Here is a 13814-nt window from a genome sequence, read left to right as displayed (position 1 = left end):
TGTGCACCCTGACATTTCCCAGTTTTCCTTGCAGATAAATTGAGACCCATGTACTACTAGTGTTGGCCAATGCAGTGGTGAGTGCAAGTGAAGTGTCACTTCTGGGCCAAGGCAGTGAAGAGCTGCTGTCCCTTCTACACATCTCTCTCTGTTCTGTGGTGACATTGTCCTGTGATGGCAGCATAACCTGGAGACTGAGTCACCCCTAGAAGACACCCCTAGAGGGAAGCTCTCGCCGACCTGCCCCTGACTTGTGTGAGAGAAGTAACTGTTCGCTGTGGTAAGTAGCTGAGCTTTCTGGTTGTTACTACAGCATAGCAGTGCTGACTCATGCTGAAATGAGAACTGTTACAGCTCTGTCTGTAAAGAGGATTATCTAGAAAGGATACAGGTTCTCTTTTAGGTCATAAGAATACAGGGGTCTCCTCTTGGCTTGACTCTGAGGATGCTGTTTAAAACCCCATCCACCCTGCCAGTCACCATTGTGTTATCTTGCTTTGTTTTTCTTCATAGTACTTATTGACATACATATGTGTCATTGTGTCTCCCCCACTAGGATGTAAATTCCATGAAGACAAGCACCTGTACCTTAAAACAGGGCACACAGTAGTCACGGTATAATTTTCAAAAATGAATTGTGGTCTCAAAATTCTGTAACAATCATCTCTGAGATTCATGAAGGGAATAAGGGAAAGGCCCTCCCTCTGGCCATTAATAAAGGCTTAAAACAAATCAATGATGGGGTGGAGATAGAAGTCAAAGACAGACTCTACCTTCAAGGGGTTTTCAATCTAATTGGGAGACAAAATACAGAGGCATGAAACAAGCAGGGAGCAAAAATCTAGGTACAAAACAGTTAGGTCCTAGGCGTGTGCCTAAATTTGTGAGGGATGAAGGGGAGGAGACCCAGGCAGGGGTGCAGCTGACCACGGTCACCTCTCTGGAACGGACGGGCTGGACACAGGACCTAAGGCCATGGATCCTTAACTTGGGCTTGTATGGGAATCACCTGGAGGGCTTTTAAAACCCACACTGCTGGGCCCACCCCCAGAGTTTCTGACTCAGCAGGTCTGGGCTCAGGCCTGGGAATTTAAGTTTCTAACAAGTTCCCAGGTGGTGCTGATGAGTCTGGAAGAAGGGGGAACCACACTTTGAGAACTGCTGCCCCATGGCAAGCCACGGTTCTGCGAGACCCACTTGTCTTTTAAATAAAGTTTTATTGGAACATGGCGGGTCCCTTCCCTTGATTATCTATGGCTGCTTTCAAGCCACAACAGCATAGTTGAGGAGTTTGGAGACCATGCTGGGATAACAGGTTAGAGTGTTCTTGTGCCTGGATTGGACGAGAATTGTCCTAGAGCCAAGAGCAGCCTACATGCCTGTGTTCATGCTCCCTTCCCTTCTGAACCAGCGAGCGCACGCATCTGCATGCTGGCCTTCCCAGAAACAGCATTTGATCTGTAAGTATGCCCTGGAGGCCGGGGGCTGGACGGAGCCTGTAGCCTTTCCACCATTCCCTCCACGCACACTTCTTCCCTCCTGCAGAGCCCTGAGAGCCAAGGATTCCACACTCTGTGCCCGGCCTGTGGTCTGCTTGGGAGGACAAGTACATAGGAGGCCTGGAGCAAAACAAAACATAATGTCTCATTGGAGCTGAGCTCTGTGGAGCACCTTACATGCTTACAGCATCAAAGGAGGAAGAAACTCCTGTGAATCAGAGTTGGTGCAGTGTTAAGCTTGCGGGTATTACTGCTGGATCCCTGGTTTGATTTAATTAAACTAACTCTGCCTGTGAATTGGTTCTCAAATGCTAATTGGTAAGTGGGCAGCATCAGAATCACCTGGATGGATAAAAACAAAAATGAAAAACAAAATGCTTATGCCCGTCTTTCCTGGAGAGTTTGATTTTCAGCAGATTTCTGCGTTTCAACTCCCCACCCTCCATCCCCACCCCAAGTGACTGATGCACAGCAAGTAAATGCTGTCAAGTGGAATCTGGGGTTTGTTTCACATCATTTTAGTGATTCAAGGGGGGTGTTAATGCTCTCTTCGTGGGATCTGCCAATGTACCTTAAATCCCAAAAGAAGTCGCTTATGTGCCACCGGAGGTCCTGATTGGCTGTGGCTGAGATGTGGCGTCAGGTTCTCATCAGGATTCAAACTTTCTTACCTTATGGGCCCTGCTTTCTGTCTCCCACTCAAGGCTTGATTTTCCCCTGAAGAGCAGTAGTTTTCAAACTGTGGGTTGGAATCTATTCATGGGTTATTAAATCAGTTGAGGAGGGTGCAACCAGCGTAAAAAAAAAATAGACTAGGGGAAAAACAAATCAGAGTGCATGATACGTGTTAAGGATAAGAGCAGAGAACAAACTGATGGTTGCCAGAGTGCAGAGGGGTTGGGGATGGGTGAGAAAGGTGAAGGGATTAAGAAGTACAAATTGGTAGTTACAAAATAGTCATGGGGATGTGAAGTATAGCATAGGAAATATAGTCAATTGATGTTGCAACAACTATGTATAGTGCCAGGTGGGTACTAGACTAATCAGGGGATCACTTCTTAAATTGTACAACTGTGTAACCACTATGCTGTACACCTGAAACTAATATAAAATAATACTGAATGTCAACTGTAACTGAAAAAAATGAATAATAAAATGTAAAAAATCATACACACACACACACACACACACACACACAAAGGGCAAGCACTGTTCTGCAGAACCTGTTTTGGTGGTTTTTTTGGTGGGTGTGTTGTACATTGGGTTGCCTTGTGTTTCTTACTATGCCTTATATCGAAAGACATTGGTAAGTCTCCATTGTACAGCATCGAGCAGCCATGACCCTAATTTACTTCGGACAGCTCCTGTCTCTGCACAGAGGACTGATGGCAGAGGTTACCAAGGAGGGCAGGCTGTCCTGTACAAGTACCTCAGGGATGCCACCTGGAAACTAACAGAAAACCGATTTGTAGATGACCACAGCCTAAGAAGAAAAATCAATGACAGGCAGTTTCAGGGAGTGGCAGCAGACGCAGCCCTCTACACTGTCATCTGGGGACAGCTGAGTCACCTGGAGCCCAACCTGGCCACATTTCAATTTCCCCTTCCTTGAAATGGGGATAATCACCCTACTGACTATTCTTGTTCGGGAAAGACCAAATTGGGGGTAGGAGAAGACTCTATCCAATAAAGGGTGAACCGCAAAGCTCAGGCCCATTGGTGGCCTTTCTTGATGATCTGGTAGGTGTCCTTCTATTGGCATTAGGGGACGGAAAGGGAGGCCTGTTCTAAGATTAAGTCCAGGCAACATGGGAGTCAGAGAGGACATAGATGAGAGCACAGACCAGGCAGACCTTATGTCAAGGGACTCTTTTTCCGGCAGGCAACTATGGGGTCTGATCTTTCACAGTAAACACTAGGTCTTAGTGACCTAGAAGAGGACAGCCAGACAGAGCCAACAAGATGAGGGGACCAGCTCGCAGAGCATGTGTGTGTGCAGCCCTTGAGTGGTGGGAAATGTTTTTTGCTTAGTGGGTGGGAGTCGTGGGGAGCACAGGAGTGGCAGTTTCATGCGGCTGCCAATTTTGGACTAGCCCTGCTATCCTCTCTTTTCAGTGGGAAAGAAGAAGGTGGGAGGGAAACTTGGAGGCTGGGAGAAAAGGAAACCTTAGAGTATCACTAAAGGGTCTGAGGTAAAAGACTAGTGGACAAAAAAACCCCGCCCTCCGTTTTGAAGTGTCCCCCTTACAACAATGTCGCTTATGTGGTCGAGAGGTCCTGGCCACTTTGACCACTTTCACTTTTAAAGCTCTCACAATATTAAGGGATGAAAAAATGGCCAAGAATCCAAAGATGGAATTTAAAAAACAACAAAGGTCTGTTTAAAGTTGTATGGTGGACACCTTTAATCCTGTCAGAGATCTCAGCAGCTGTCCCTGACTTCCTTAGGTGACATCAGAAGTCAAAATGGCAGGCCACCTCCTGGCCCCCCACCCCTCCCCGTTCATGCCAGGATAGACATTGCTTAAGGCCAAGCGTTGGCTGCCTTCACTGCTTGAGAATGCGACAAAACCTCATTCCCTCTTAAGCTGGGCTTTCTCAGGATTGTAGTTCTCAACATTTAGAATGCATAAGCCTCACCCAGGCTTGTACCAAGCGTTTCTTCTTAGCCCCACCTGTGATGATTTGGATTTAGCAGGTCAGAGGTGGAAGCCAAAAGTCTGCATTTTGAGACACATCTTCTCCACTCTCCACACACACATGCAGGCAGCCACAGATAGAGAGGCTGGGGGGCTGGTCAGGGAGAGGGGGTCCTTGCCTACCAGCCCTGGGCCTCACCCACCCAGCCTCCCAGCTGAGCACCCAGAGTGCGAGGACTCCTCCCGCCCCTGGTCCGTGTGGGCGGGGCTAGGCCTGAGGCTGGAGGGTTTTCACAAGAGGCCTCAGACATCTGCTTCTCACCAAGCCCCCAGGCCGACCACAGAGGAGATAGCGGTTCACGGGACTTTAACACACACTGTAGGTGCTTTTTCTGGATTGAAAAAAAAAAAGAATGACAACAGCAAAACAACAAAAAGGCCAAAAAAAACCCCAAAACCAAACAAAAAACAAAAAAGAAGAGAGAGAATGTGTCACATGTGTGGAAAAACCCAAGGCCACTAGAGCTGCCCAGGGATTCCTGTCCAGCCAAGACCGTGAGGGTCGCCCAGCCGCCTGCTGGGTACATCCAGCTCTGCTTCTGCAGACACAAGTTCCCGGACCCTCCCCCAGATGCATCCTCAAGTCCCCACCTCCTGCCCCAACCCGCCGGAGCTGATCTGACATTGTCTTCACTTCGGTTTTCTTACTGTAACCCACACATAGTATAAGGTTGAACAAAGACATTTATTTGTAAAACCAATTCCCAACGGAAGAGAGATCTTATCCATAAAAAGTAAACCAGTGATCATTCCGAGGGCCACATGCATACATTCATGAAACCAAGGGAAAGACCAAACAGCGCAGCTGAAGACACCGGAAGCTACCAATCCTGCCAACAGTAAAGCAAACTGCTTTTCCCCCCTCCAGAGTGCGGATGTGCCAAGATGTCCAGTGAGAGGGCAATGTGGTCTGACATCCACGATGAAGTGATCAGGGAGCAGTTGCGGGAGCCTTTTTGCTTTTGATTTTTTTGTTTTATCCTATTCTGTGGCTTCTTTGCTTCCCACAGATATCTGGCTAAGAGCTTAAGTGGTCCTCCGCCCTCCAGCGGGAGGCGCCGTGCCACATCCAGGGCCTTCTCACATGCCCATCCTTATGCTCTGAATGATCTGAAAGATGGCTGAAAGAGGAAAACAGAACAGCTCAGATACCAGACAGCACATAGCTGGAAACCCAAACCCACAGTGAGCCCTGCCTCTGCTGACCTTGGGCCCTTGACACGTTAGCGCACAGCTGATTAGATGTTTCCTAACAAGGAGTTAAGTTAACAAGAGGTCAGTGAACTTCTTTAAAAAGGCAGCCTTGCTGTGTCTGCTGATGGATGCCTCGGGGATTTATAGATAACTCCTGCTAATTCCAGCAAGGGTCATGGCCAGAAATGGCCCAGGGGCGGAGAGATTTGGCCCCCTTCTCCAGAGCCCTTCTGTGGCTGCTGGAACATGGGGTACAGGGCTTTCGTGCCAGGCCCTGTACTGATTTAACAGGTCAGTGAGGCTGCCTTTTCAAAATGGCCATGACCTGGAAAACAAGTAGCCCCTGGGCTGGGCAGAAAGGCCGGTGCTTGGAGCAGACTCACCAGAAGCTGAGCCCGTAACCATTGATGCAAGCGAATCTTCTGGTGGCTTGTAACTTTCTGAAATGTGGCTGTCTCTCCTTGACAGCAGTGCTGACTTATTCAGGGGTCTATCTTCAGTAAAGGGGCCTCTTTCCGGAGACCCCAAGGGCATGGGTAACCTGTAAGCCCCACAGAGAATTCCTGGGACCTGCACTTATTTTGGTAAGAACCGCTTACATAGCTACCAACGGAGTTCTAGCTATTGAGTTTAAATGTGTCTCCCCAAAGAGAGGGCCCCAGTTTCTATTTTACACCCTCCCCAATGGGCAATATTAGTCAGTCTTGGTGAAGACAATAATGATGATAATAGCAATTACCACATAGTGATTTTTTTTTTGAGGGGCGGCTGGGTATCATCTCATTTAATCATGTGTGAAAACAAAATAAACAGTGAGCTCTCAGGGGTCTTGCCCCTTATCTCCTTCACAAAGTCATCCTGGAATACACCCAGGAATGCAGCTTAAGTGGCTGTAGTAAAACAGGCTATGCGGAACTCGCAGGAAAAAATGGCATTTGACATTTCATTATCTAATGTTAGTGAGCACACGCTGTGTGCCAGGCCCTGTGATCGAGGGACACGTAGGTAAATAATGCAGAGGGCCCTGGGGACTCGCTGCTGGACAGCTAGATTTGAAGGGTTGATAAAGCACCAGCACATTTCTCTCCTAAAGAAAAAAAAAACCCTGCACACATCATTTCTACTTTCCTAAACTGGATATACACCAAGCACGAGGTAATGTTAACTTTTCATGAGTGTTCAGCTTGACCACACTGTAAAACGGTAATCAATCAGACTCTGTAACATGGTTATGGAGGGTGCCCAGATCGCTCTGGTGGGCTGTATATCTGGCCTTTCGTTTCTGCTTCTTATTGGTTTTTGTCTCAATTATTCACATCTCCGATGTTACTACACGAATCCGCAGGGCCCCCTTCTATTATTATGTTGCTGCAGACTAAGCTGAAAACTGAGACTGTTAGGATTATGAGCAAACCAATTCTGTGTGACCATGGGAATGGATTCACCAACTTGATATTTAATTCTGGTTGCTCTAGAGGTTAGCGTGGCCTCTTCTGGGTTTTTGGGTACGTCTTGGACAGGAGAAGTTGCTAGATGGATGAGAAAGCACCTGACCAAAATGTCTAAACTTGCAGAATTAGCTGCTATGTCTGTCCTCCCCTTCTCAGGGGTGAGGAGCAATAAAAATTAAATAAACATTCGGTATTCTGGCTCAAGAGGAATGCTAGGAGGCAGCTGTAGAGTCAACAACATTAGGAAAACAATATTTACATCTACCGTGCCTCAGGCTTTGGGATCAGGGAACTATCCCTAATCTTGACAAACAAGGTTACTTTAGAGTGGAATGTCGTGCCAGGTGGAACTGGGTTTGGATTCCATCTCTTCACTGGATAGCTGTGTGACGGGACAGATCATTTAACCTCTTCAAGTGTGTTTCCTCTTCTGTAAAGTGAGGTTCGTGGTACTTGCAGGGCTGTTTTAGGATTAAATAATGTATTAAATCCTATATGAAGTCCCCTCACACATCCAGGATTTGATGCGTGGGAGCTGTTCTATTATTACTGCTGTTACTATCACTGCGACGATGACTGCTGCTTCTCCATGGAACAGCACAAACACCAGAGCCCCTGTCCTACCTGCCTCCCCTTCTTTGGGAAATTCCTAAACAGTTCTGAGCCCTGATTTCTCTATTTGTAAAACTGTAGCTAGTAGGTGCCTCAAAGGATTGCAAGGAATAAATATAGTGACATAAATAAAAGATCTGCCCATAACAGATTCTCAAAAATGTTATTTCTCCCTTAATTTTATCTTTAGACAAAAAAAAAAAATCATTGTCAGCAGGTTGTAGATCAAGGAATAGGAAAGAGTCCGTGCCTTGGTCCATCATACCCCATTAAGTTAATTCACGACTTCAAAATGCTAGGTCCTGACAAAGCCACTCAATTCCTTTTAAGGAGCTACTGCAAATTCCTCTAAAGAATCTTAGACAAAATTTGCTTGTCTTAGGGTAGCAACACATAGTAAAACAACCTACCTATTTCTGAGTCTGCTTTAAAAACTAAAGATCATTCCTAAACCTGAGTCCACGAATTGACATGTAAACGCCTGATGGTTCTAACATGTTTACAGGTGACCCTTTAAAAATGAACCCTCTTGGGGAAATTACTTTAAATAGTCTAAGTTCACCATTTGCCCCCACATCTAAGATAATGGAAAGATGGTTGTGTTTATGATTCCTTTTTCAGTTGTGTCAACGTGTTTAAGAATCCTTCAACATGCTATAGCAATCATATTAATCGTAATTCTATGTGCCTGCCCATAATGACCTGCAGAGTAACCCCAGTCTTCTAAATGCTGACTTTCTGAGGCTCTGAACAGGAAGGGAGCCAACGGTGTGTTCAAAGTGGAAAAGGAAGTGGGCATCTAGACCCTGACAAGTTAATAACCGTGGGCGAACAAAGCTAAGAAAACAGCTGAGTGGGCAGCGGGAAGGGGCCGCGGGTAGGCAGCACAACAGGGAGGAGAAATGCCAAGAAAAGGGGGTCTTGCTGTGGGCAGGTCACAGAGGCTCAGGGAGACTCTACACTCCCACCTGTGTGTAGGGTCCTGGTCCTCGGGATGGTCACATCTTTCTTTTCTTCCACCAACCCGCTCAATGAAATCCTTAGGGTTTAACATGCCAGAACCACTGACAAAAATCAAACAAACCATAATAATCCTTCTGACTCCACATCTTGTATCAACAGCTGCCTTCTCTTCCTCTTTACAACCATTTTCAAAAAGCTGTCTCTACTCACTTTCTCCACTTCCACCTCAATCTACTTCATTTTAGCTTCTGCTCTCTGAAATATCTCTTGATAAAGTCACAAGTGACTTTCCATGTCACTTAAGCCAACAGGCATTCTTCAGCCGCCTCTTGCCTTGCTTCCCTGGTCACCATCACCGAGCACCCCCTCCTTGAAGGTCTTCCTTCCTTTGGCCTCCGTGACACTGTCTTCTCCTAGTTTCTAGTTTCCTTCTTTTTTGGCTCTATACACTAAGTGTGTTTTATGCAGGTCATCCTAACTCCACCAGGCCAGTAAACAAGAATGGCGCAGTTCCTCGGTGAGCATGTGGGCTTTCTTCTCTTCATTATACTCTGTTTCCATGAGCTATGTCATCGTGGCCCTCAATTCCAGTTGCCACTTAGCTTATGATGACTCACCTACATGTATTGCCACCTCGATGTCTCCTCTGAGCTCTAGACCCATACCTTTTACCATCTAATTGATATCTACACGTACGTGGCTTAAAGGCATGTCCGACTCAACAGGACCTTTTCATGATCTCTTCCCACTGCCAAACTTGGCATTATTATCCTCCATCTTGCATGTCAACCAAAATGCTCGAGTCATCCTCAATGCCTCCACCTGATAACTAAGACCTGTGGACTTCACCACCCTAATCTAAGGGACCACCATCGTTCTTCAGGAGCCTGTAATGACCTCCAAAATTGGTCTACTCTTGTAACAGTTCAATCCTCTCTTCATGCTGTAGATGGATTTGTTCTTTAAATAAAAACAAACAAGATTGCATCATCCCTGTGTGTAAAGCACATCAAAAGCTTCCTATTGCTCAGTCTTTGATGAGGCCTCCTTGGCCTGCATATCCTGGCCCCATCAACCTATCCAGATTCATCTTGTGTCACTCTTCACCTCTCTTGGGCAATCACTCATGTTTTCAAGAGTTCTCTGCATTTACTATAGGGCTTTTACTCATGCCATTCTTTCTGTCTGAAATACTTTCCCCACCCAACCCTATTGCCCATTTTTCCTCTTTTTTTTTTTTTTAAACAGCTATTTTTTTTTAACTTTATTGGGAAACAATGTGTTTTTTCTAGGACCCATTAGCTCCAAGTTAAGTCATCGTCTTTCAATCTAGTTTTGTAAGGCGCAGCTGACTGGCCCATGTGGGAATTGAACTGGCAACCCTCATATTAACAGCCTGTGCCCTAACCATCTGAGCTAACCAGCTGCCCCCCACTTTCCCTTCTTAATTCAAAAGTTATGTCTCCAGAGAAGCCTTCTTTGACCACCTGGAGCAAGAGCTTTCAGACCTGAGTGTGTATCCCAATCTCATGAGGACATATGGAGACACAGGTCTTGGACCCCACCCCCAGAGTTTCTAATCCAATGGGCTGCAGTGGGAAATGAGAATATGTATTTCTTACTAGTTCCCAGGTACTGCTGAGGCTGTTGGTCCAGGGGCCACACTTGGAGAACCACTTCCCCAGAGTACCCCAGCCTTTTGCATTATGTGCTTTCCTAGCCCTACATGCCTCTCCTTCACACACTTTCATGGCTGAAATTTTATGTGTTTTAGAGTGATTACTTGACTAACTCATCTTGCTTCCCCACCAGACTATAAGCTTCAGGAGAGCAGGGACCCTGGATGATTTTGCTAGTGACTCTACCACTGGGCCTAGCTCAGCACCAGGCACATAGTAGGTCCTCAGTAAATATTTATTGAAGGTGAATAACTACAAAATACATTTTAAAAACCTCAAATAGTTACTTAGCAAACCAAGAGTCAGCATCAAATGGACACCTTTAGATTCAAATGTCCTTGGAGGGGAAGCAGAATATTGACAGACCACAAATTCCTTAAGGCCTGTGTCATGCCAACCCACTCTTACCCTGGGGACTGACCTAACTGGGAGTGCCAGAAGGACATAGGGATGACAGAAATAGACCTTGAGGAGACTGTCAGAAAGCTGGACAATAGGATGCTGCCAGAAAGCTGTCCTGTCAGACAATAGAAGACTTTAGAAAGCCACTTGTATTGAAAATAAATATTGGGTTGTTGGAAAAGTCATGATGAATTTTTGCAACAAAAAACATAGAAAAAATACATCATGACTTTTCTGACAACCCAATAGTTGATGATAAGAGAGATCGAGGAAGTTGCTGAGAAGAGAGATTAAGACAGGCCAGAGGAATATCGTTTAGGATACGGCAACTGTAGAAATCATACAACTTGATTATTTTTCATTTAAAGAAATGAAAAAAAGCATGAAAGAGCTGGTAAGAGAAATATGAACCCTGCGAGAGACAAGTAGAAATGCTAGGAGACAAGACATTGCAAAGTTGGGTCATTAAGCTCTCTCAAAGAATCAGCACAAAGAAAGCCAAAGACAGGGTACCATTTTCTGGTGGCTTCTCCAGAGATGGAGAAGAGGGGAAAGAGACAGGTGCCAGGGACAGGTGAGGGCAGGAAGGCACTGATAAAAGAAGGGATGTCAGTAGCAAATAATGGGATGACCTCTCTCCACATTGAAACGGCAGACAGCAGAAACACTCTTAGGAGGAGACCATACACAAACCCAAATGCTCCATGGGGCACAGGGCAGAGGGTGGCACAGGACAAGGGAGGCCACAAGTCACCTTGAGGGAGCCAATGGCTGATGAGAGATCTTTTCCAGATTGTCCATCTCAGATCTCAAGGCAGGAGTTGTGGAGCCGATGCAAGTCCTTGGTCTTTCCTCTGTAGTGAGATAGAAGGGCTTCTCCAGGGGTGCTCTGTTCCTCAGACATCCTGCTCCAGTCTCAGGGGGAGTGACTCCCCTCTGGTTGTCACAATTTCCAGAAGGTTCTGGTGGTCTCCAGGAAAGGCCAGTGTCTATGTGGTCAACCTGCAAACATGGTGAATTCACATCTGTCCTGCAGCAAGTGTCCAGAATAAAGTAAGCTGATGGGCTGCCCAGTCAACAAGCAGCCATGCTGGGTCAAGGCTGTATCCATCTGGGAGCAGACCCAGGATGGCTGCACCTCTGGAACCTCTGGACAATGTACCTTTTCTGGAAGGGAAAGTAGGAGCTGTTCTACCACACGCTCTTTTCAATACTGGTCATAAGCTAAAAGCCCAACATTCCACAGCACTTTTGGGGAGGTGGAAAGAGAGGAGAAATGCAGGGTAACACAAAGCCGGCGGGTTTGAAGCTGGGTACCAGTTCTCGCACTTTTTAGCTATGGGGCACTGGCTGGTTTCCTCTATGATCCTGTTTCGTGACCTGGAGAAATGAGTACCATAGCTTCATTGTAGAGATTGTATGACCAGAAGAGTAAAATCTCTGTGTCGGCCTGGCATGATAAACACTCGGTGAATGATAGCCAGAGCTGTGTAGGAGCAGGTCCTGCTCACCTTGCTGAGCTAGTTTATAGAGAATTCTTTCTAAAAATAGAGAAGAGGCTCCAGCTGGCCCTGCAGAAGCGACACCGCTGGCCTCTGGCTGACAAACCCTGCCCTCTACCTGTCCAGGTGGGAGCTGGGGCTCATGCAGTTTCCTCAGTACCTCCACTACAGGTGTGTTCACCACCACAAAGCCAAGTCACCAGAAAGGTCAAAATGGCACCTTTCTTTCCTGGTAAGCATTTAGAATCTTGGTCAGAACCTTGCCAAGGAGGTCAAGAGCGGGGGAGACAGCGCGACTAAGGACCATCAGCATAATGACAATAAGAGCAAACATTTATAAAACCATTACCATGACTCCCAAACATCTGACAGGCATTAATCCTCAGGATTAGTTTTCATGAGGCTCCTCGGAGTCAGGGACCAGCCCTGACCCTTTTAAGAATCGGAGAGCTGAGGCTTAGAGTGGGCACACGTCACCTGGGGAAGGCCACACAGCTAGTAGGTGGGAAGCCAGTTTAGACTCAGGAGGCTGCTGGCCCTGGAGCTGGCATACCCTGATCGAGTCCTTTCCCTCCTCCGTACCATCCTGAACAGAAACAGCCAGTCCTACGACGCGTCGGGGCGCTGGCTCTTCCAGAAGCGGAGAGGCCTCTAGCGGGCCCCATGGATGACCTTAAACACGAGGCGAGGGCGTGACAGGGGTTCAGGCCCAGTCAAGGACAGCTCAGGGAATTGCTTCTTCATATCTCTGCGAAATGGAATGTCCTGAAAAACGGACCTGTCTGTGACATGTTATCTCTGTCCCCCTCCCCGCCCTTGCAGGCACTGTCCCTGGAGGATTCAGGTGAAGAGTACAGTCTGTGACAGACAGACAAAAGGGATGTCCCTGCCCTGAAACAGTGCAGCTGCTCACAATGGATGGTGCCACACAAACCAGCAGGCTCCCTGCTAAAAGGATTAACTCTGTCATAGCAGAAGCCAGCTCTGGGTGGGACACCATTTCCTACTGGATGGGCAATGAGGGTTCAGCTGTGTATTCCCTTCTGGGGATGAAAACAATCAGGATATCCAGCAATACAGGAGGTACCCCTACACACACACACAAACACACACACACACACACACACACACACATAGACACAGACAAAAACACAGACACACACACAACATCCACACATATCCACACACACACAACATCTACACACATCCACACACACAACATACATACACAAATACATATACACACACAACACACACCCATACACACACACAGACACACACAAACACACAGACACACACACAACATCCACACACATCCACACACACACAACATACATACACAAATACATATACACACACACAACACACACAATACAACACACACAACACACATATACACAGACACACAGAAACACACAACACATATACACACACACACAACACACAGACACACAGATACACACATACACACAGATCTCACTTCTACCAGAACAGCCGTTGTTTTATTTGTTTCCCTCTAATATTTGAACTGAGTTCTGCTTAAAAAAAAAGACTGAAAACAACTAGTCTAGATGTTTTGTTCTTAAAATGCACTTAGTTTTTTTCTGAATATCAAAGTAATAAATGCTTGTTCACAAAATCGGAAAATATAGAAAATGATGAAGACAATACCAGTCTCTAGTTCCTCCTCTTCCCTACAGGTTTCCCTTTGATGAGGGGGTAAGCTCCTGAGGCTCAAGAGCACCCGGGCTTCCATAACCACTGGAACTCTCATCATCCATAAGTAGGAATGGATGAGAGAGAGAGAGAGAGA

At 46.5% G+C, this 13814-nt stretch overlaps 1 protein-coding gene across 3 annotated transcripts in view; it reads right to left on the bottom strand.

Annotated features, from left to right (window-relative positions):
- Positions 1-13814, bottom strand: part of SERP2 (stress associated endoplasmic reticulum protein family member 2) — a 39417-nt gene that overhangs the window by 12786 nt on the left and 12817 nt on the right. Inside the window, exons 3-4 of one of the 3 annotated variants that reach the window (XR_002124858.1) lie at positions 11254-11501; positions 4865-5319 (exon numbers count right to left, since the gene is read on the bottom strand). Coding sequence is in view for 1 of the 3 variants with exons in the window: in XM_019650353.1 (XP_019505898.1) it covers positions 5279-5319 (41 nt within the window). In the remaining 2 variants the exon portion in view is untranslated. Of the gene's footprint in view, positions 1-4864; positions 5320-11253; positions 11502-13814 lie in introns of those variants that run through there. The other 2 variants (XR_002124859.1, XM_019650353.1) reach the window with 2 other exon arrangements.

This window comes from Hipposideros armiger, unplaced genomic scaffold, assembly GCF_001890085.2.
Source record: "Hipposideros armiger isolate ML-2016 unplaced genomic scaffold, ASM189008v1 scaffold_139, whole genome shotgun sequence".
NCBI lineage: Eukaryota > Metazoa > Chordata > Mammalia > Chiroptera > Hipposideridae > Hipposideros > Hipposideros armiger.
Note: the sequence above shows the minus strand (reverse complement) of the source record. Positions and strands in the feature narration are given on the sequence as shown.